The sequence below is a fragment of the Rattus rattus genome, chromosome 14 (genome assembly GCF_011064425.1).
Source record: "Rattus rattus isolate New Zealand chromosome 14, Rrattus_CSIRO_v1, whole genome shotgun sequence".
Classification (NCBI taxonomy): Eukaryota; Metazoa; Chordata; class Mammalia; order Rodentia; family Muridae; genus Rattus; species Rattus rattus.
Genome location: NC_046167.1, coordinates 65,253,235 through 65,274,727, shown reverse-complemented (window position 1 = coordinate 65,274,727; position 21,493 = coordinate 65,253,235). Strand labels below are relative to the sequence as shown.

General features: G+C 43.4%; 1 protein-coding gene across 1 annotated transcript in view; it reads right to left on the bottom strand.

The window, feature by feature from the left end:
• The window catches only part of Stmnd1 (stathmin domain containing 1), a 31,512-nt gene extending 10,401 nt beyond the window's left edge, over nucleotides 1–21,111 (bottom strand). The window contains exons 1-3 of the mRNA XM_032885107.1: nucleotides 21,025–21,111; nucleotides 9,272–9,452; nucleotides 4,807–4,958 (exon numbers count right to left, since the gene is read on the bottom strand). Of these exons, the coding sequence (XP_032740998.1) occupies nucleotides 4,807–4,958; nucleotides 9,272–9,452; nucleotides 21,025–21,111 (420 nt within the window). The remainder of the gene's footprint in view (nucleotides 1–4,806; nucleotides 4,959–9,271; nucleotides 9,453–21,024) is intronic.
• Nucleotides 21,112–21,493: the final 382 nt, after the last annotated feature.

Here is a 21,493-nt window from a genome sequence, read left to right as displayed (position 1 = left end):
CAATCTGGCTTTAGGGGGTAGCTCACTTCGTAGAGTGCTTGCCTAGCTTGACTAAAGATCTTGGTTTAATCGCCTCTACTGTATAAATCAGGCATGGCGGTGCATGGCTCTCTGATCCCAGCTCGAAGAAGGTGGAAGCGGTGAGATCATCCTTGGCTAAAGAGTGAGTTCAAGGCCAGCCTGGGTGACATGAGACCTTGCTTCAAAACAGACAAAGAAAACAGAATAAAGAGAACCCTATAAACGGATTTGTATTTTTTACAAATGAAGTTCAGGTAGGCAGAATCTTCGAAACCATGGCATTCACAGGTTACTTAATGGTGTTCATATGATGCACAGAGATGTCGCTAAATCTCAAATACCTTGAAGTCTAGAGAAGCTATCACTTAAGTTTGCGTTCACCGGGAATAGCATCAGAAGACTGACAACTCTGAGCACAGCATTAGGTACTAAGAGATGAATTGCATTTTTGCCCACGCTAACGTGTGCAGGTCTGTCTTGCTTCCATTCATGTTCCTCAGGGCTTTCCTAATTTAGCTCTTGACCTACAAATGAACCCACCTTGGTTATGCTTCCTAAGGAAGTCTCTTGCACAGAAGAGGCCAAAGCTCCCTGCAGCAGACATGGCCATTCCTGTCCTTTGGCCTCCAGCCCTCCGTGAGGCAGGTCACTGTGATCACTGGCACATTGAGTCCTAACTCAACCACCTTCCTCCGTACCTCTCCACGAGGCTCGGCACATAATGTTAGAGATGCTGCTGCAACGTGGATTCCTGAACTGTCTCCAAGGTGACCCAGTCCAGAAACAGAGATGACAACAAACTTTGACCAGACAGGGGGAATTAGTCAATAATTCACCAAGTTGGTGAAAAGCAGCCAGGGTATGCTCAGAGGCACAGGGGCGGGAGTTTGAGATCAAAGCCACCTGAAGGCAGTAACACCCAGGAGTGCATGAAAGCCAGACATGCGTCCATGCAAATGTTGATCTCTACCACCACATGCATTGACCCAGTCACATACAGCCTACGCACACTTACAGTGCGGTCACCTCAAGTCTCGTTGTAATGCTTTAAAATACCTGGAAGATTGCTTTTCTGAGCAGATACTCGGCGTCTTACTGGTTCCCTCTCCGTATGTTTGTGTGTGAGTGTGTTTGTGTGTGCACACGTTTGTGTGCAGGAATGCATGCGTATGCACGTGTGCACATGTGGAAGCCAGAGGTGGGTGCTGGGTGTCTCACTCTATTTCTTTGTATTTTATTTATTGAGGCAGGGTACGTTAGTTAGGGTTATTATTGCTGTGATGAAACACCACAAGCAAAGGTCGCTGGGGAGGAAAGGGTTAATTTTCATTACACTTCCACCTCCCCACTCCCCTGTTGCAGAGAAGCGCTTGATAGTTTTTGGCTTGCTCCTCATGTCTTGTTCAGTTGGCTTTTATATAGAACCCAGGACCGCCACCCCAGGGTGACACCACGCACAATGAATTGAGCCCTCCCCCATCAATCACTAATTGAGAAAATGCCCTATGAGATTGCTGACAGCCAAGTATTACGGAGGCGTTTTTTCTTAATTGAAATTCCCTCCCCTCAGGTGACTTTCGCCTGTGTCAAGATGGCATGAAACTAGCTGGCTCACAGGGTCTCTCACTGAGCCAGATTCGTGTTAACAAAGGCACCTCACGTCCATCCTCTATTCTTTTATACTTCAATGCAAAATGCTTGGAAGGATGAGTAGAGGGCCAGGGGAGGACAGACCTATGTCCAGAGTTCCCCTGTGTTTGTGAATGCCAGTGCCCCACACCATACGTCTTTTCAAGAGTTCTCACACTCATTCTAGCCGCTCATAACACGTGTTCATTTCCTCCCAGCTAGGCATGGTGGCACCCATCTGTAAACCCAGCGCTTGGTCAGCTGACCCAGGAAGATGACAAGTTTGAGCGACGTTAGGCTATGCAGCCAGATTCTGCCTCAGAAAAACAAAAACCAACAAAGCTGGGATTCCCCAGAGCAGGGAAGAAGCTCTATTTGAGTGTTTGACTGGATTCATTGCATCTTGATAACTGCTGGCATTGGTGTCCATTTTGAAATGATTTTCTCTGTATTTCCCTTGGTTCCTTGGCTAGATTTTTAGTCAATCATGAGGCTTTCTAAAAATACTTTAAAGTATGAACAGGGTAACGTCTCGGGTTTTATATGACTCCGTCCATCATCCTATTTTAACTGTGATCTTTTTATTTTAGTCCCCAACTTTCCACCAACTGTACAAGGTATGTGCTGTCACACACTTAAGTTTATACAAGCTGGACAAGGCTTCATCCCTGACCACAGCACTCATATCTCCTCCTCTTTACTTCTGAGATTTTTTTGGGGGGAGGGGGACAATCTCAGTGCCTTTTCTTTCTTGAAAATGTATTTTCAGGAATCTTTTAGCAATCTCTTTTACAAGAAAGGGTTGTGGAGTACAACTACAAACACTTCAGCCATTCTCACCTGGTGACGAACTCAGTTTCATGTGCAGGCTTATGGCCACGGGAGTGGTTCTCAGGCTGGGCTGCCCATGGAGTCATCTAGAAGAATCTGAAAGCATGGAACCCATGTCCTGTGCTTAGGCACTAGTTCAAGGTGAGATCTGGGTCCCAGGGGTTTAAAAGTCTTTCTGAGTGACTTACTCCAACATCAGGTTAAAAACCAGGCATTGGATTATAAAACAAACAGGGTTGTGTGATGCTGCTCTGGCCTGTTATAAGCCTGGCTTATACTGGAACATGAGGGTTTAATACCATAGAGGAAAATAATTGTGGTATACTTGTGAACTGTGGCATAAAGTACTTTTGAGGGTGTTCTATTCATGCTTCCTGTCCTATCCTATCCTATCCTATCCTATCCTATCCTATCCTATCCTATCCTATCCTATCCTATTCTACATTATCCTATTCTACCCTACACTATCCTATCCTATATTACATCAAAATTTACTTTTAACTCAATGATATCAAAAGTCAAGCCCATCATTGTCCATAAAATAGATGGATTTCTCCCTAACCAACCTGTGCATTCTCTTGTTAGATAGAAGTCAGAACTCATTCACCTCTGGTGACTGACTCGCTAACGTAAGTAAGTTGAAATTGTATTCCCACCAGTGTTAGCATCAAGACGTTACTGCATTTCCCCTAAGGAGGCATCACTTAGCAACGGAGTGTTTCTGTATGTCTTCCTCCACTGGAATTGCTCTCCCGTCTTTTGACATGGTTTCTTTGTTGTTCCCCAGAGACACCCATAGTTGGTAAAGAAAAAATAGCCCCACCCCTTCATTGCAGAGAGATTTTTCTAGTATATTCAAATACCGTGCTCCAAATTGTACTGAATCGTGGCAATATTGTAGGAATGTCAAATGACATTCTACTTTTTCCTTGCTGTGTTTAAACACCATAGTAAAAGAAACTGCAGGAGGAAGTTTATTTTGGCTTACGGTTCTAGATACAGACCATCCAACATGCTACAAAGTCTTTGAAGGGACTCTGGTCAGCTCAAGCCTGTTGAGCAAGGCTCTGACAGGCCTTGTCCTTCTCCCCCATTCCCTGTACCCTGCTAAAAACCATTAATTTACATTCTTAAAGCTAGTCACCAAAGTCTTTCTTCTTATTTGGCTACTCCCTCATTTTGAGGCTAACTACCAAGTCTGGCTACCAAAGGATTGAAGTCCAGCAATCAAAAGCCCCCTTTGGTTCACCTAATTAACATACCAATCAGAACATAGCACCACATCCCAGCCCATTCTAAGACATCGTTCTTAGGTTATTAGAGATGGGAAGAACTGTGGGTGGTGCCATTCCCTAGGCTGGGAAGAATTGAGGGTGGCACCACTCCCTGGGTTGGGATCCTAGACTGTAAGAAACAGAGAAGGTGAGTTGAATGTGAGCATTTAGCATGCTTTGCTTTTTGATTGTAGATGCATGAGACCAGCTGCCTCACATTCCTGCAGCTGAGGCTGAAGAGGACCTCTCCCCCACAGCAGCAGGTGTCCCTCCCAATCCTGTGTTAGGCGTAAACCACACCCAAACACCTGTTTTCCCCCAGAGATCCTTCCTTAAGTGGGGAAGAAAAATTAAAGTAGCTGCTTTCTGACTTAGGCAGAAGAACATCAACCGACGACTTCACAGGTATAATTTTTAAGAGAAAAAAAAAGGGAGATCTGTGTTGGGTCACAGTACACACACACACACACACACACACACACACTCGCTTATATAAAAATTTAGACCTGGAGACATTCATCAAATCAGTTAAAATGAGAGGAAAAATATTTTTCACATTTACATCAAACAAAGACAAAATGAGAAGAATCAATGAAAAAAAGTAACAAAGTAACAGCTTGACAATTTCTGGAATCTTCTTGTTTCCATGTGGTTACACCTGTTCCCAGGTAGGCACATCTGATGCAGCTTTAGTGTTTTGTTTTGTTTTTCCTTTTGAATAAACTTAGTTTAGTTTTATATTCCACAGGGCAACGCTTAATAAAAATTGCTGATAGTATGAAAGCTCGTTATTTACTGGGTCTTATTATGTCCAAATTTAGCAAAGCCTGAAGAATGTTTTATTGGCCTCATTAATCATTAATGATGAGGGTGATTCTGAATCCACTGGGAATCACAGAGAAATAACGGAATTTATGGAGGACAAATCTGACTTAGATAAATGCTATCATTTATACTGTAGGTCCTATATACTGGAAATAATGAGTTGTGATCAATCACATTTTGTTGCTAATTTTAAGTATAAGCAAACATTAATTGCAAAATCACTTGCCATGACGTCATATGACTCTCCATTTCTAAATACTTTGCTCCGGCTCTGTATGATTCCTTGGACAATCAGCTCTTCCAGAATGTCTGATGACTTTGGTCTCTCCCAACTCTCCAGGAGTTGGGGTTTGTTGGTCAATCCATTGGCCACTGGGTCTTCCAAAAGGAAAAGCATAAAGAAAGAGAAATGTAAGAGTAAAGAGTTTATCACTTAAATGCTAAATGGAGGCTGGAGAGACAGCTCTATGGGTTAAGAGGGCTTGTTGAAAAATCATGAGGACCTGAGTTCAAATCCTCAGCACCCATGTAAAATGTTTGACAAATTCATTATACCTACAAATCCAGTACTTTGCAGGGAAACAGGGAATTGGGACAAGAGGATCCCTGGGGCTTGCTGGCCATCAGACTAGCTTCAGATCTAGTCAGAGACCCCATCTCCAGGGAACAAGGTGAGAAGTGATAGATTAAGGCACTTGGACATCCTTTTCTAGCCTCTGTGCTCACAGGCATATGCACACGCACGTACTCTGGCATACACAGCACACCCATGTACCATCCTCACACACATGCATACACACACACACACACACACACACACACACACAGAGTATTTAAAAAATATTAAGTGCATGTCTTATACAAATTGCTGAGTAAAATCTTGTCTCAACAGTTTTCTCTAAATATCTGGGTTTTTTTTTTAAACACTTTTACTATCTATCTATCTATCTATCTATCTATCTATCTATCTATCTATCTATCCATCCATCCATCATCTATAAATCATTATCAATTAATCTGTCTATCGTATGTATGTATGTATGTATCTATCTATCTATCTATCACAAGTATGAGTGTATGCGTGTATGTGTGAGTGCATGTGTGTGAGTGTGTATGAGTGTGTGAGTGTGTGTGTGTGTGTGTGTGTGTGTTTTGAGGGTTTAACGCAATGGGAGTTGGTCTTCTCCTTCCACCATGGGCTTTCCAAGGATTGAACTCAGGTTGGCAGTGCTCATCCCCAGCCCTAGTATCTGGTTTCCATTATAAAGCTCTGTGCTTTTTTTTTTTTTTTTGAGTTCAAGTTTTTGCTGTCTTTATAGAGGAAATGAATCAGCATAATCTATTCTTCATGGAGTGAGTCTCACGTGACCACAATCATGCCTTGTCTCTGGGCTGCTTTGTACAGCCTTTTTGTTGTAACGGCATTCACACACTCCAGTCAGATGTCACTGATTTGCTTCACTAATTACAAGGCTTCAACTACAGCTAAGGCTTGAGACCTCCTTCTGCTGACTCCTATGAGCTGCCGTTTGGTTTCTAGGCTTTGTATACAAAAGGTAAACAGCCCGAAGTTGCCAAGGGCTGTCTGGTTCTGCAGCCCTGGTGTACAGTTTCACCATCTGCTAAATCTACAGAGAGGAAGCATGCCTTTTCGGGAAGAGTCCTTGAGTCAGACCAGAATTGGGGCTGGAGTACTGTCAGCTCAGAGCTTATTAATGATTTTCAAGATGAGCTCTGGAACCAGCCACAGGAGAGGATTTATGGACTGCCCTCTTGAGCGAGGCCTCCTCATTGCAAATCAGCCATGTGAAGAAACGGCCACCTCCACACCGCCACATCGTAAAATAAAGGGTGCCTGCTTGTTGTCTTAAAGACGGGCCTGCCGCTCAAGTCGAAAATGACACTGTGCAGAGTCATCCGCGGGGAGCTCTCTTCAGAAAGTGCACTGTCGGTGGATGGAGTCATTTGCAGCTGTCCCTAACCCCCGTGCTTACAAAGACAACTTTCATGAGTTTTTGTGGTTTGAAAACATATGCAGAGAAGGCTGCACACGCTGCCCAGCTGTTTCTCATTTCAGACCATTAATCCACCTGTCACAAGAGAGGGCTCTGACTGACCGTCACATGGCACGAACAAAGGGCCAGTCAGCTCAGTACTTTCCAGGGCTGGCTCTTCAGTGTGTGAAATGGGGCCCATTCTTACTGCCAAGTGTTCTGCATGGTCTTGGGGAAAGCACTCAAACATGTAAGCAGACCGGGAACTTGGTAACACAGAGGACAATTCAATGTAAAGGTCATAAGTAAATACCTCCATGGATTCAGAATGATTTTATTGTTATCGTTATTGTTAAGAGGTGGGCTTGCCTGTAACCCTAGAGCTCACGAGGTGAAGGCAGGAAAATCAGGTGTTTCATGTCAACCCTATTTGAGACTTCATATCAAAACCAAATCCAAGCAAACAAGCAAACAAAAGTCCTGGTGGACTTACCAGGAAGGGTTAACATAGTAATGGTTACTGTTTACTGAGTGTTTTACTCACCTTACTACGCTAATTGCTCTATAGTCTGTATAGTACCCAGTTCAACTACCAATCCGTGAGAGCAGAGCTATAATCCCTATTTTACATTAAGTACAGTGATATGGTAAAAGCTCATTGCTCAAGGGGATGAGACTAGTTAGAGTGGTAACTCGGACTGAATTCAATTTCAACACCAAGTTTCTCAACCTCACTAGTCTCTTTCCTAAATATGATATAGGAGTAGTTGAACCACAGGTATTCCACCTCTCCCAGTTATTTCCAAAAGGTATCACTAACATAAAGAAATGAATGTAACCACTTCAACCCACTGTCTTTTGAGTCTACTAAGGTATTTGTCTTGGTAAATAGAATATTGAGCCTAGACGAGATTCTTCAGGAAATGCTAGTCATTTCAATTCATTCTACTGTTTTTTTTTTTTTTTTTTTTTTTTTTTTTTTTTGGAAGATTGGAGCATATTAGGTAGGGTGGAGGTTAACAATAACCCCGTGCTTCTGTTTTATTATGAAGTACATTCATGACTTCTCTCACTGCTGTGACCAAATGGCTGACAAAAAGCTATTAAGCTAAAAAGCTACTTAAGGGAGGCAGGAAGGTTTGATTTTGACTCACGGTTGGGAGAAGTACAGCCTTATGGAGATGAAGACATGACACTGGGAACAGCTTGATCTGTGGCACTGACCAAGAAGCAAAGACTGCGCTTTCATGGGTTCCTCCTTTTTTCTTTTCTTAATCCCTTCTAGGACCCCAGCTCATGGGGTGGGACCACCCACATCCACTGTGGGTCTTCTTCCCTTGGTTCACTCACTCTGGAATCATCCTCACAGACACAGCTATGATGTGTCTGTCTCAGGCTCGTCTTAAGTTTTTCTTGATCTAATTGAGTTGACACTTGAGACTTAAAGGGGTGCTTGGTTACCACAGTAAATACAGAGAGCATAAAGACCCCCGAATGGAGGAACGGTGTAGGAAACAAAAGGCATGAATATATCAAGGTCTTAAAAGATAGAGAAAGGGCATGGCAAGAGGAGCCCTTGCTGTGCAAACATAAGGACTGGAGTTTGTATCCCAAGAATCAGAAGAAAAGCTGGGTGAATGTGAGATTCCACCTGGAATCCCAGCAGGCAGAAAGCAGAGACACGGGACTCCCCAGAGCTAGCTGTCTAGCTAAAGCAGTAAGCTCTGGCTTTCTCAAGACACCCTGCCTCTATATCATGTAGGCATCAACTGAAGAAGATACCTGATGTCAACTTTAGGCCTCTATTCACGCACATGCACCTGTATCCTCATATGTACCCCATGTAATGCAAACGTTATTTTAACAGTTAGATCTCCTAGAACCGGAGTTACGAGTGGTTGCGTGCTACCTGACATGGGTGCTGGGAACCAAACCCAGGTCCTATGTACCAGCAGTAAGTGCTCGTAACCACAAAGCCATCACTCTGGCTCCAATCCTGGCTATTTTCTGATCCTAATGTGGAATCAGAGAAGAAACAAGGGGGACGTGGAAGAAATTATTTTCCTCTAAACTAAAACAATGTTCATCCCCTCCAGATCTGTGCCGTTCATTTTGTTCCAAAGGCTGACCAACTATAAATAAGATGTCAGCACTCATCAGCAAAGGAGAGCTCAAAGGAGGGAAAACCACAGCATTGCCTCAGAAGGGCCACAAATAGAGTTTAAATAGCACACTAGATCATAATTACTGTTTTTTACGTTTTTACTGTGTATTCTCTGATGTTGTGGATGGGAACAGGTAGGAGGACAGTTTAATGAAGGTTTTATTTTATTTTATTTTTTACAAATGTAAACCTTTCCCTTAAGAAGATGCCAACATAGTGGGGTTTACATTCCCCTAAGCCCTGTGATTTCAACTCCTAAAATGTGTTTCCAATTCTCAACAAGGGCTCTTGCTTTTTTTTTTTTAAAGATGGCTTTAATTACTTCATCCACAAGATTAATGACCAGCGATATTTACGCACACGATAAAGGCCTAAGACTAAATTCTAATGTCTTGGAGATAAGAGCCTTGCCATATAAAGTATACTATGACCCCAAAAAGAAGTGATCAATGGGCTGTCAGATACTTGCATTATATATTTAGAGGTCTACCAGATGTCTGGCGGATAGCAACATGAACAGAGGCAGAGGTTACCTGAATTTATTCTCCTGTTTGTGTTACTAGGAGTTGGAGAATTTTCTGGAATAGTCCCAGGCAAACTTCCCATCTGTGCTTGTTGGTCCAGACTCTTGGCGTTGTCTACGGTGTCCTTGGGCCATGCAACTTCAGTTTGGGGACTGTAATTCTCTTTGGAAGAAGTTACTCTGACATCAGCCTGTGAAAAAAGAACAGCTTGGTAAGGGTCAAGATTTCGTAGGAAAAGAACAAGATAGCAGGGATTACTTTGTGAGCATTTACCAGTTAGTGTCTGCAGTGCTCTCATTAGTAATCATGGCCTGTGATGTTCTGGTATACAGCGAAGTGAGCTAGCAGATGTGATTAAGTAATGTTCCCAAGATGGTAAGGCTATTGGAATGTTTCACGGGAACCCCAGATGCAATCACAATTGTTCTTCTAAGAGACAGGAAGAGAGAGAGAGAGGGTTATGGTCTGAATATAAAATACCCCTAAAGGTTCATGTATTGAAGGCTTGGTCCCCAGCTGGTAGCCCTGTTAAGAGGAGATTGAATCACAAGAATGATAATCTGCTCAATGGAATGTCTCCTCGGTGAATCATAGCTGAATGGGCTTAGGGTGTGGTACATAGTTAAAGAAATGAGACACTGAGGAATGTATTCTTGTCTTCAGACCCTTACTTTTTGCTCTTACTTTCAATTTGCAATAAGATGAGCAACTCCACTTGATCAAACTCTTTGCTGTTATGCTTTGCTTCAGAGCAATGGAGCCAAGCACCCATGGATGGAGACCTCTGAAACTTCTGGCAAAAATAATTTCCACTTAAGTTGTTTATCTCAAATACTTGTCATAGAAACAGAAAACTTACTAACATGGAAAATTATTGATACTAAGAAGTAGTTACAGTAGTGTAACTACTGATTGTGTGATTCGGAACCTTATGGACCTGGATTTTGGAGAAACTTTGGAAAGTTTGGAGACACAGGCTAGAGAAACCCAGGAATAATGTAAGCAGAGTTCAGTGGGAAGGTCATGAATGGAACACAGAAGTCCAGATTATCAATAGAAATGCTGATAGTAAAAATGTTCTTGTCAGGTTTCAAATGGAAATAAGGCCTTTAGTGGGAATTGGACAAGGGTTCATAAATTTAAATTCCGGTAAAGGTCTCTACATTTTACCTAAGCCCTGAGAATTTGTGTAAGGCTAAATTTCAAATTGACAGACAGACTAATTTGCTAGAGAACATTCTCAGGAAGAATATATTTACATTGTAGCATGGATACTGCTGGCTTCTTTTAGCCCAATTTATAGTGAAACCTGGTAGCAAAAATAAGAGCAAAAGGAACAGAAAAAAAAAAACCTACCCATATAGACAAAAAGGACTATGTTTATAGTTGGTAAGGAAATTATCACCAAGTATTTGGCTTTGAGATAATAGGAAAAGTACCTAGCATAAACATCAGGAGTTGGCCTAGTAGCATCCATCAATAGCTAATTATAACTCATTGGAAAGACTTTGCTTTGAGATGAGAGCTCTGGAGAACCTGCCTATACAGGCCTACCTGGAAAGCATTTTTCTGTGCTTAGTCATTCGTGTACATAGAAGCATCAGAGGATGTTTCCCCCTAGTAACAGTCCTTGGCATCATTCACATGATACTAGTTTTTAAGGCATCTAGAAGGCAAGAGTTATAGGATAATGGTGGCTTCCACCAAGATTACTGAGGAAAGTATAAGGACCCAGGCAATCTGCATGGCAGGGTTAATATGCTTGCAGGTGTGTCCTTGAAAGGGCATAACAAGAAGTTGTAAGGGTGAAACCTAAGCTTCAGTAGAGATCCTGTGATGTCATGGAAAACAGGGGCAAGGAACATCTGAGGAAATTTCTGCCAGTCATCACAGCCAACTGGGGAAGGGAGAATGGGCTTTGGCCAACAAGGCTGTGGAGGTGGGGTTCACCAAGCCCTTGAGGTCCGCATCTTGCCACCATGTGTGTCTGATACCCAATGAATATAAAGAAGAAAATTCAGTTTGCCTGCTGAGTTCCAGTCTGGTTTGGTCTCTTCCTTCCCACTCCTCGTTTTTGGAACAGAAATGTTTGATCTGCATGCTTGCACTTTAGAAGTATATATAACTTTATCATTTTCTCCTATGTTTCTTTTGATCATTGCTAGAGATCAAATTTGGGGCCTTGTATGTAGGCCGTAGGCAAATGTACTACCACCAAGCTATGCTCGCTGCAGCTTTTGTAATTTCTAATGTGGACTCACAGCTAAGGGTTTGATGCAAGTCTTAGTTTAACCCATATGAAGGGGTTGCACAATAGGGCTCAAAGCCACCATTTTGAGCCCTACTGGGGAAAACCAAGATGAACAAGTTCACAGTCATCCATTAGGTATGAAACTAGAGATATCACTGTATAAAAATGAATATTTTTAAAAATGCCAGCTTTGTAGTTTAACATGTAGTAGAACCCATTAAAGTGACCAATTAATATAGAGGAGGATCATGGTGATCAAGTCTGTATCGACTGAGATAGGCTGTAGTAGCCAGTTTTCCAGTCAAACCTAAGCATTGTGGAGAAGGGTTCTTGTAGATATAATTGCACCTACAACCCACTGACTTAAAGTAGAAGAGATCCTTTAGGCCATCTGGGTGGGTCTCTTCCCACTGATGTTGAAAGGCTTCTGGAGTAGACCTGAGGTTTGCTCAAGGGAGAAAAAAAGTATGCCTATGGGCTGCAGTTTCACCTTCTAGCCTGCCCCTTCCTGTCCCATCCTGTAGAGTTTGGGCATGTCTGGCCACTCTCCTGTAAACATTCCTTTGTCATACATTTATCTTTCCACCCATCATCCCACTCATCTACTCATTTGTCTGTTTGTCCTTCTGGGTCTGTTCCTCTGGTAGAATCCTGACTGATACAGAAGCTCAGTAGAAAATGGTTAAGTACCAACCCCTGGACAGAAGCATTATCTACATGTTGGTATTATTGACTAAGTGTATTTGCTCATCGAAGACTTTAAAAAGATTAATTAGAGCTGTCTTAAAAGCCAATGAAAAGAAGTTCAGAATCATTCAGTTCTTGGGGAACTACAAAATAAAATTTAAAAGGTCCTGCAGAAAGTTAATTATGGAGTAACCGTGAGGCGTGGAAACTCCACTCCCTAGTTTGTGCCCTAGCAAAAATGAAAATAGCATTTAGGTAAAAACGTATGCATGGTGCCTATAATTACTATTCATAATGTTCAAAAAGTGGAAACAACTCAACTCAAATGTCTATCAACTGATGGTTAGGGAAAGGAAATGTATCATAATCATGTGAAAAATATTATTTAACAATACCAGGAGATTAAATACTGACACACGTCATAACATAGACATTGAAAAACTTTCTTAAATGAGAGGGTCCAGTCAATTCACAGAGACTGTCCAATCTCAGACCGGGTGAACTCAGTTGCACTAGGTCGGCTCAGAGGCTGTGTAGGGCAAAGGGATTTGGGGGAGGGGGTAAGTGAGGAGAAAAGGATGAGCTGCTCATAGGCAGTCATTTCTTTGGGGGAAGAATGTGCTGAAAATAGATGACACAAATGGCTGTCACCTGCATATTTTAAGGATGAACAATACAGTGCATGAATTATACTACAATTAAACTGTTATTAAAAGTAAGATAGATTCTTTTCGAAGTCATATATTTGTGTGAGACATTCTTTTCCCACACTGAAAACATATTGGAGACATTTGCCCACTTTGACTTCATTCTATTTAATGGCCAAGAGTAGTTATTTATGGACAATGGTGTTAGTTCTTATATACCATGTAACTGCACCATAATTTATTTAGCCCATTCCTGGGACGTCTAATTTTCTGCTATTATAAAGCAGGCTAGTTCATATACATATTTGTTGGCTGGTTTTGTTACAGTTCCCAGATGTATACATTCTACCTGAAAGCCTATGCACTTTCAGTACTCTATATGTTTCTAGAGGGTTCTCCATAAGCACTGCATCAATTCCTAAGTCCCCGCTCCATGGCTTATACAGCCTGCAAGCCACCAATACAAGACACAGGTCCCTGTGAAACTTTTCATAGTCTCATAGCAAAGGAATAAAAATGTAGTGTGTCTTTCGTCCACCTGTTCACTGTCACAGGCATCATCGCCAATAATGAGAAAGCAGCTTCCCGAGAGGTGCTGTCTTAGTTGGAGTTACTATTGTTGTGACGAAACACCGTGATCAAAGCAACTCCAGGAAGGAAGGGTTGATTTGACTTATACTCCCACATCACTGTTCATCATCAAAGAAAGTCAGGACAGGAACTCAAAAAAGGCAGGATCCTGGAGTCAGGAGCTGATGCAGTGACCATGGAGGGGTGCTGCTTACTGGCTTGCTCCCCATGGCTTGCTTAGCCTGCTTTCTTATAGAACCCAGGGCTACCAGCCCAGGGATGGCCCGACCTACAATATCCTCCATCAATCACTAATTAAGAAAATGCTCCACTGGCTTGCCTATAGCCCAGTCTCATGGAGGTTTCCTCTTTTCAGTTGACTATAGCTTGCATCAAGTTGATATAAAAGTAACCAGCACGAGAGCCCATACATACAACATACTTACACCACACACAATATATAACATGCACACACATGTGTATTTGATATGGCTAGAAAAGGAAAATGAGACTGCTCTAGTTTCTTTCCTGTTGAAACAAAACCACCCTAACCAAAAGTGACTTAGGTGAAGAAAGGATCCTGTTTCTACTTCCAGGCCATAGTCCATCACTGGAGGAAGTCAGGGCAGGAACTCAAGACAGGAACTTAAAGCAGAAACTATGGAGTAATGTTGCCCATGAATCACTTTCTGGCTTGCTTGGAGGCACATGCTTAGCTAGCTTTCCAATATGGTCTAGGATCACTTGCCTAGGGATGGTGCCACCCACAGTGGGGTGTGATCTCCTCCATCTACATCAATTAGCAATCAAGACAATCCCTCCACAGACAGGCCCAGAGACCAATCTGATCTGGGTAATCCCTCAATTAAGGGATGGTGTAGAGCCTTCAGATGGCTTTAGGATGTGTCCACCTGATAGTTAACCAAGATTCTCCCTGATACTTTCCTCTTGTGGGGGAGGTCATAGTTCCTATTGAGCTTAAAGATGTAAAAGCCCGATTGTGGGTTCTTCCCCTAGATTTCAGATGGTTAAAGCCAGTAATAGTAAGAGGGATATTTTCATGAGTTCATTGCGTTTTTCAGACTCAGGTTTTTTTATTTTTAAAACCACCAATGTGCCTTGGGGCATGTAAGGAATGATTTTTGTCATTATAGTAGAGATATTGAAAAAATACAAGGGGCTTAATGATAGTCACACTAAAATAATGACAAAACACCATTTAGGAACTGAACACAAATTTGAGTGTTAATAAACCAGAAAGAGCTGGCTTTCTTCCCTACATTGTGCTTGGAATAGATTCCAATACTTTAACTTCAAATGACCTTACAATGGCTTCTCCATTACCAGAGATGCTTGGTTTGGGATGGGAACCCCAGGAAAAATCTCTACCCATTTGTGTTTACAGACAGGCGCTTTAGAGTCCTGGCAGGAGATAAAACTTAATGTGTAACAGACAGAACACGATCTTTCAGCATCTCCTAACATATCTCAGCCTTCAGTTTCTAGAAAGAGATGAAAGGTTTTTCTCTTTGGAAAACTAAGAACATCTTTCAAATGTCATGTCAATTTGTAACATGTTTTAAGAACGCTGGCCCCATTTCATGATCTAGATTGAGGTAGCTGTAAGTCAAAGACGCTAGCCTTCCTGACAAATAATTGAATCTCGTTGGGGATGTGGCCAGCAGGGCTCAGATCTGCCCTATGCATGCAAGGTTTATATTTTCACACTAGTACGTATTGACATATCTGTGTTACATAAGAAAGGGTGCTGGGCTTTGTCACAGAAGGAGGGTGGAAGGCTTTTGCCAAGACAAAGTTGTCAAAAATATATGGTCAGTGTGTTTCTATATTTTGTATATTTCAGTGCTTTGGAGATAACACTTTTTATCAAGTTTAGTGTTAAAAGCTAAGCATTAAAAACAGCTTGTCCCAAGCCAACAGCTGTGAGAGAGAGAGAGAGAGAGAGAGAGAGAGAGAGAGAGAGAGAGTGTCACCAGCATTCTGAAAAAAAAAAAAAGACACCAGTTAAAAAAAGATACCTGTTTCATTATGGATAGGTGTCTGTTGTTTGCTTTTTATGGTGTGTGTGTGTGTGTGTGTGTTTGTGTGTGTGTGTTTGTGTGTGTGTAGTACTGTATGTACTTCTGTAGCTTCTTCTGGGAAACATATTTTCCAAACAGCTTGGCAGGAATTACCCGTTGATACTCCCTGAGCTGAAATCTTCAATCACTTCACAAGCAGAAGTGTGTATAAATACATTTGCCTATGGACCTATGGGAAGATTTTGTTCTTCAGAAGTAGAATTTTTGCTAATTTACTTTTAGTAATTTAATTACAAATAGCAAGCCCTCAAGAACCACTCAGGAATGACTGGTTAACAAGATTTAAGAGGGCCGGGAAATGGCCCAGCAGGTGAAACTCTTGGTGTGCCAACATGAGGCTATGAGCCCGAATCTCCACATACGAATCTGAGTGTGGTGTGCACCTATATTCCCAGTGCCGAGAGACAGGGAGAGTCTAGGGGCTTGTTGCTTAGCCAGGCTAGCCAATGAATGAGCACCACGGTGCTCTCTTAAAAGATAGGGCACAGGTCAACGAGATGGCTCAGCAGGAAAAGCAATTGCTGCCAAGCCTATGGACCCGAATATGATCCCTGGGACCCACATGACGGAAGGAAAGAACTGACTTCCACAGATTGTTCAGTGACCTCCACTGCTGTGTACACGCAATATATAAAATGCAATACAAATATTGTAGTGAGCAACAGAGAAAGGTACCCACCATCGACCTCTGGCTTCCAGAAATGCATGGGTGCACACACCGTTTTCCCTTTCCTCTGGTACACATGTGTTCCCACACAGACATGCTTGCACACTCGCATGCACATGCACACACACACACACACACACACACACACACACACACACACACACTGTTTTAAGAAATAACTTAGTTCTTTTTGCAGTCAAAAAGCAAGGCTTTTATCAGATGTTAGAGAAAACCTATGAAGGGTCCTCCATGATCACTCGTTAAGTTCTAAGTGCGCTCTCTCTCTCTCTCTCTCTCTCTCTCTCTCTCTCTCTCTCTCTCTCTCTCTTCTCTCTCTCTCTCTCTCTCTGTCTATCCCTCCCTTCCCCTCCCTCCCTCCCCCTCCCTCTCTCTCTCTCCTAATCTCAGACCAGGAATGTTGAGTTACTCATATAGAAAAAGAGCATTTCTCCTACCCATGCTGCCCATGCTTTTCCTACCATGATGCATTGTTTTTCTGCAATGCCTTCACACCTATTTAGACTAAGGTAAAAAAAAGTGAGCAGGACGTCGATAGACAACTCCCAAGGGTTTCGACTTAGAATCCATTTTAAAGTAAAAAGCGCTAAGAGATGTAAATGTGTCATATAAGCAAACACGTTCCCCTCAGTGTTTTATTTACTTTGTTGACATCTCTGAACGCCTAAACTCGAGGGGAAATCATAGAGGCATTGCTATAGTAATGGTCACTGAGTGTTTAGTTAATAATAACCGTACCCTTCCCAGTTCGGATTTGCCAAGTCAAGGGCATGGAAATAGAAGATGTATTCGGGAGTCAAATGAGTCGACTTTCCCGTGATCTTAACGTTGAGTTTCCTCCTAGCCATCATCATTCGACTCATGCTGCTGGAAGAGAGGAATGAGGTAAGCAATCTGGGGACTGGGGGAGGGGACAGCATGGAATCACAAGGTATTCGTTTGTGGCTGGTTTGTCTGAATCAGTGTGCTAACAGATAAAATGACAAAGACTGTTTCTGTCTGTAGGGACAGCTCACAGTGGGAGGATACAATAAATAAACAATGTAAGCCCTCTCCTCAGTTCAACAGGAGAAGGTAGATCAACCTGGCCAGCATGGTTGTCAGGAGTAGGTGCCCAGAAGCAGGAAAGGGAGGAGTGACTAGGAATTCTCTAAGAGATTGGATGTGTGACCTATACAGGAAGAAGGGAAAACCCAACAGGGGAGAATGGTGGGTACAATGATTCCTTGGGGTAAAAAAGAAAGTACCCACTGACCATCATGAAATTTTTGCTTAAAACATGGATGATGGAAGGAGAAAGCTGGAGAAGGTGTCAGGGTCAGCTCAAGGATAAACATGGATGACTAAGCTAAGACTGGTAAGGATTTTATGTCAGGACAATATAAATATTACCCAAACTTATCTTCTGCTGCTATTCTATTTTAAATATGGGTATGGCCACCTTATGTGAATTAAATTCACTCAATTCTCATAAAAACTGAACAAAGATAGATATTACCATTTCTGTTATTTTATAGATAGGAAAATGGACACTGTAGAGGTTAAAGGATTGGTTTATAAGCATGTCTGTGGGACACTGTCTTGACTGTCAATAGATGTAAGAGGTCCCGGTCTACTGTAGGCAGCACCATTCCTTAGTCAGAAAAGGCTAAGTAAGCACAAGCCTGTGAATGAGCCAGCAAGCAGCACTTATCCATGGTTTCTGTTTTAAGTTCCCCCTTAAGTCTCTGTGATCTGGAAGTGTAAGCCAAATAAACCCCCCTCCAACGTTACTTTTGGTTGTATTATTTGTCACAACAACAGAAAGAAAACTGGACAGACATCCAGGACCCTTTGTGGGCTCTATGGTGGCTTAACAAATACACTAATCCTTCTGATTAAGTGATAGACACTTGGAAGGACTTGACTTGTGGCCCTGAAACCTGGCCTATATAATAAAACCATATTTGGTGATAACTATATGGTTGAGCAAATGAAAGCAGCTATAAAAGACATATGAATAGTGAAAGGTTTCCTATGTATAATCCTACCTGAGAAATTAATTAAAAAGATAAGGAGTCTTAGCGTCGTCATCTAAGTTTCGTAAATGTATTTTGGGGAAAAGAGAGGGGAAATGTAGGATCAAAGCAACAATAACTGAGGTGCCCAGAGGGCTGCCTTAGAGCTCATGAGCCTGTGGAAGAGAAGGGCCTTCAAAGCAGAGAGTGATGCTGGGCCACCAACTGGGGTTGGAGCTCTGCACTGAGGGATGGATCGGAAGCTCTTCAGTCCTGCTGAGGAGCAGGTCTAGGAAGGACCTCCCACAGGGCCAGGGAACAGCATGGGGAAAGCAGGGAGGTGTGGACAGGCCCAGAAGCAAGCACTGTAGTCATTTGGCCTGTAAGAGCAAGAGTCTGTGAGAAAGGAAGGGTAGTACAGAGAACTCGACATTAGCAATCGAGGATGGAGGGTTAGTACATGATGGAGAGGTCTTTCTTGAGAAGACAGGGGGCAGAGGGCTGGTGGAGCAGTTAGGTTGTGTCAAGAAAAGCAAAAGACTCTGAGCCCAAAGTCATCCTTGGCTACACAAAATCCTGCCCCCCCAAAATATATTCATACCTTAATTAAACTCAATCACTGTTAGGAACAGAGAGCACAGCACAGCATTTGTGTGGGTGGCATCTGGACACAGGCTTCTCTCATAGCATGAGGGACTGAGCCTGGAGACACAACTCAATAGCACAGCCCAGTTGGCTGTCTATCTATCTATCTATCCATCCATCCATCTGCCCATCCATCCATCCATCCATCCATCCATCCATCCATCCATCCATCCATCCATCCATCCATCCATCCATCTATCTATCTATCTATCTATCTATCTATCTATCTATCTATCCATCTATCTATCCATCCATCCATCCATCCATCCATCTATCTATCTATCTATCTATCTATCTATCTATCTATCTATCTACAGATAGGGTCTCACATGTCTCAGGCTTGCCTTGAACTCACTAAGTAGATGATGACCTTGAGTTCATGATTCTCCTGCCTCCTGAGTGCTGGGGTCACAGGCATGCCCTGAGTTACGCATCGGTGGGATGAAATGATGTGCATGGTAGGCCAACACTCTACCCACTGAGCCACAAACCCCATACGTTGGGTTTGCTTTTTTACATCCACTCTGGGAGCTCAGATGTGCCACACATGTGAGGGGTGCTATCATTGGCCCCAAAGCACGGCCACCTCATGTATAATGAGAAGACAGTGTATGCCTTTCACACAGCAGCCTGAAGAATGCCTTGTGGAAAAGGCAGCCCTGAGTGGCAGTGAGCTGCTTCCCCCAGCCTGAGAGAGGGGGTCATAGGCTCTCCTTCACCCTTCGAAAGTGCAATTTTGATGGTGAACTATGCAGTGGACCTCTCCTTGGGTCACCCCAGTGAGTTGAAGTCTTGATACCAATGAGATAAGATACCCATTCTATTGGTGAAACTGTCCCGACAGAAGCAAAAAAGTTCTAGAGAGACTCTTGTGCCCTTCCCTCTAGCTATTAGACTAGTGAGGCAACAGTGCCCGAGAAGTTGGAATTTCTCCCCGAGTCTCAGGCTAGGAGAGAGAACAGCTGAGTTTGTACCAGAGGCAGCCTTTGGTTCTTTCGCACAGGTCTGAAAGACCACATTTGATAGAGGGGGAGCTGCGACCACAGTGGAGTCAGTGACGGGCAAGACCAGACGGGCATCAGACCTGATTAATTATCAGTGCTTCTTGCCCTAAAAAATGTTAATTACATCGTATGTGTGTGCACACAGGGGTGGGGCTCAGAGGACAGCTTTCAGGAGTCAGGTCCTTCCTTCCACCACGTGGCACCAGGGCATTGAACTTGGGACTTCAGGCTAGGCATAAATACCCTTACCTACTAAGCCGTCTCTTCCTCACTTCAGACCTACGCTTTACATCAGGACCCCAAAGACAGACTTCGGGAGTCTCTGAACCTCTGTTTTTGTTCATCTTCCAGTGCGGCCACATTGAAAAAAAATTTAAAATGTCCCTGCTTTTCACTACTTTTTAAATAGATCGATGGAGTATAAATGGCCAAGCCTAACTTATTAAGTCTGTCGGGTGGGGCCAAACTGTTATTGGTCGGGGAAGGATGATAAAAAAAAACCCAGCCTGTGGCTCCCACTGCCCCGTGGGAACTCCCCCCAATATCTCCAGGTAAATGATACAAGCTAAAGGCATAGTAGATGGGAAGGAGCATCTTAAAAACTAGGTTCTCTCTAACTTTGTCCCCCAAAGAGTTTAACTACCCAGACAGTGTGGCTGGATGGTTGACAGTTTTGTGTGCTATAAAGAAATACAGAGGGCAGCAGTTCCAGGACCAACATTAGCTGGCAATGTTCAGGATCTCCCACCTTCTCATGACATCGGGCCGGTGGCAGAAGCCAGGACCCTTCCACCTGCATCTGCCCGGGCTTTGGGCTGTGATCTCATGCGCATGCGTATGTCTGCAGCCACGGATACACAGAGACGGGTACAGTTTCTGGCTTTAGAGACACCAGCCATCAGTGGCGGAATAAACTCGCTGTCTCTTGATTTAGACCTTCAGTCACATATCTACTGCCCACTTGCTCCAGATCACTTCAGAGCTTCCTAAGTATGAAAGTGTGGGAAATCTCGGTCTTTCCCCTCCTCTCTCCTCCCCTCCCTCCCTCTCCTCTCTTTTCTTTCTGTGTCCTCCCTTCCTCGCTCTCTCTCTGACAGTGTCTCTTGCGTGCAGCTCCAGTATTCACTATGCAGTGCAGGCGTGTGCTCCCACAAGGTCTGTGATTGTCTGTTACCTTGGATCCCTCTTCCCAGCCCTTCCTGGGAGAGGGCATGCGGCTCTGGCTCTGGTCCTCTGTTTGCTGGGAAGGTCCACAGCCCATTGCTCGCTCCTCCTCTCTAGGCTGTGCCGGGGGAGCTCCTATCTGGTCCTGGAGTCCTTGTTCCTCGGTCAGGGCCCAGCACTCCCTCCTCCCATACCTCCAGGCTCAGCATCTGGGAAGTTGCTGGAAACTGTTGCCATAATAAACGGGCGTCACAGTCACACAGACCTGGGACCTGAGTGAGCAAGGACGAGGATGTGACTTTTGCAAGGGAAAACTAGAAGATCTGAGAAGCTATCCAAATCTCTACTAGGGGGTTGGAGAGGGAAGCGCTTAGTCTAAGCAGCCTGCTGGACCTCATTTCTTTTCCTTGGTCAGGACCACGGGGCACGCCCCCATACCCCTTACCTGGTCCAGGCATCACATCAACAAGCTGCTGTCG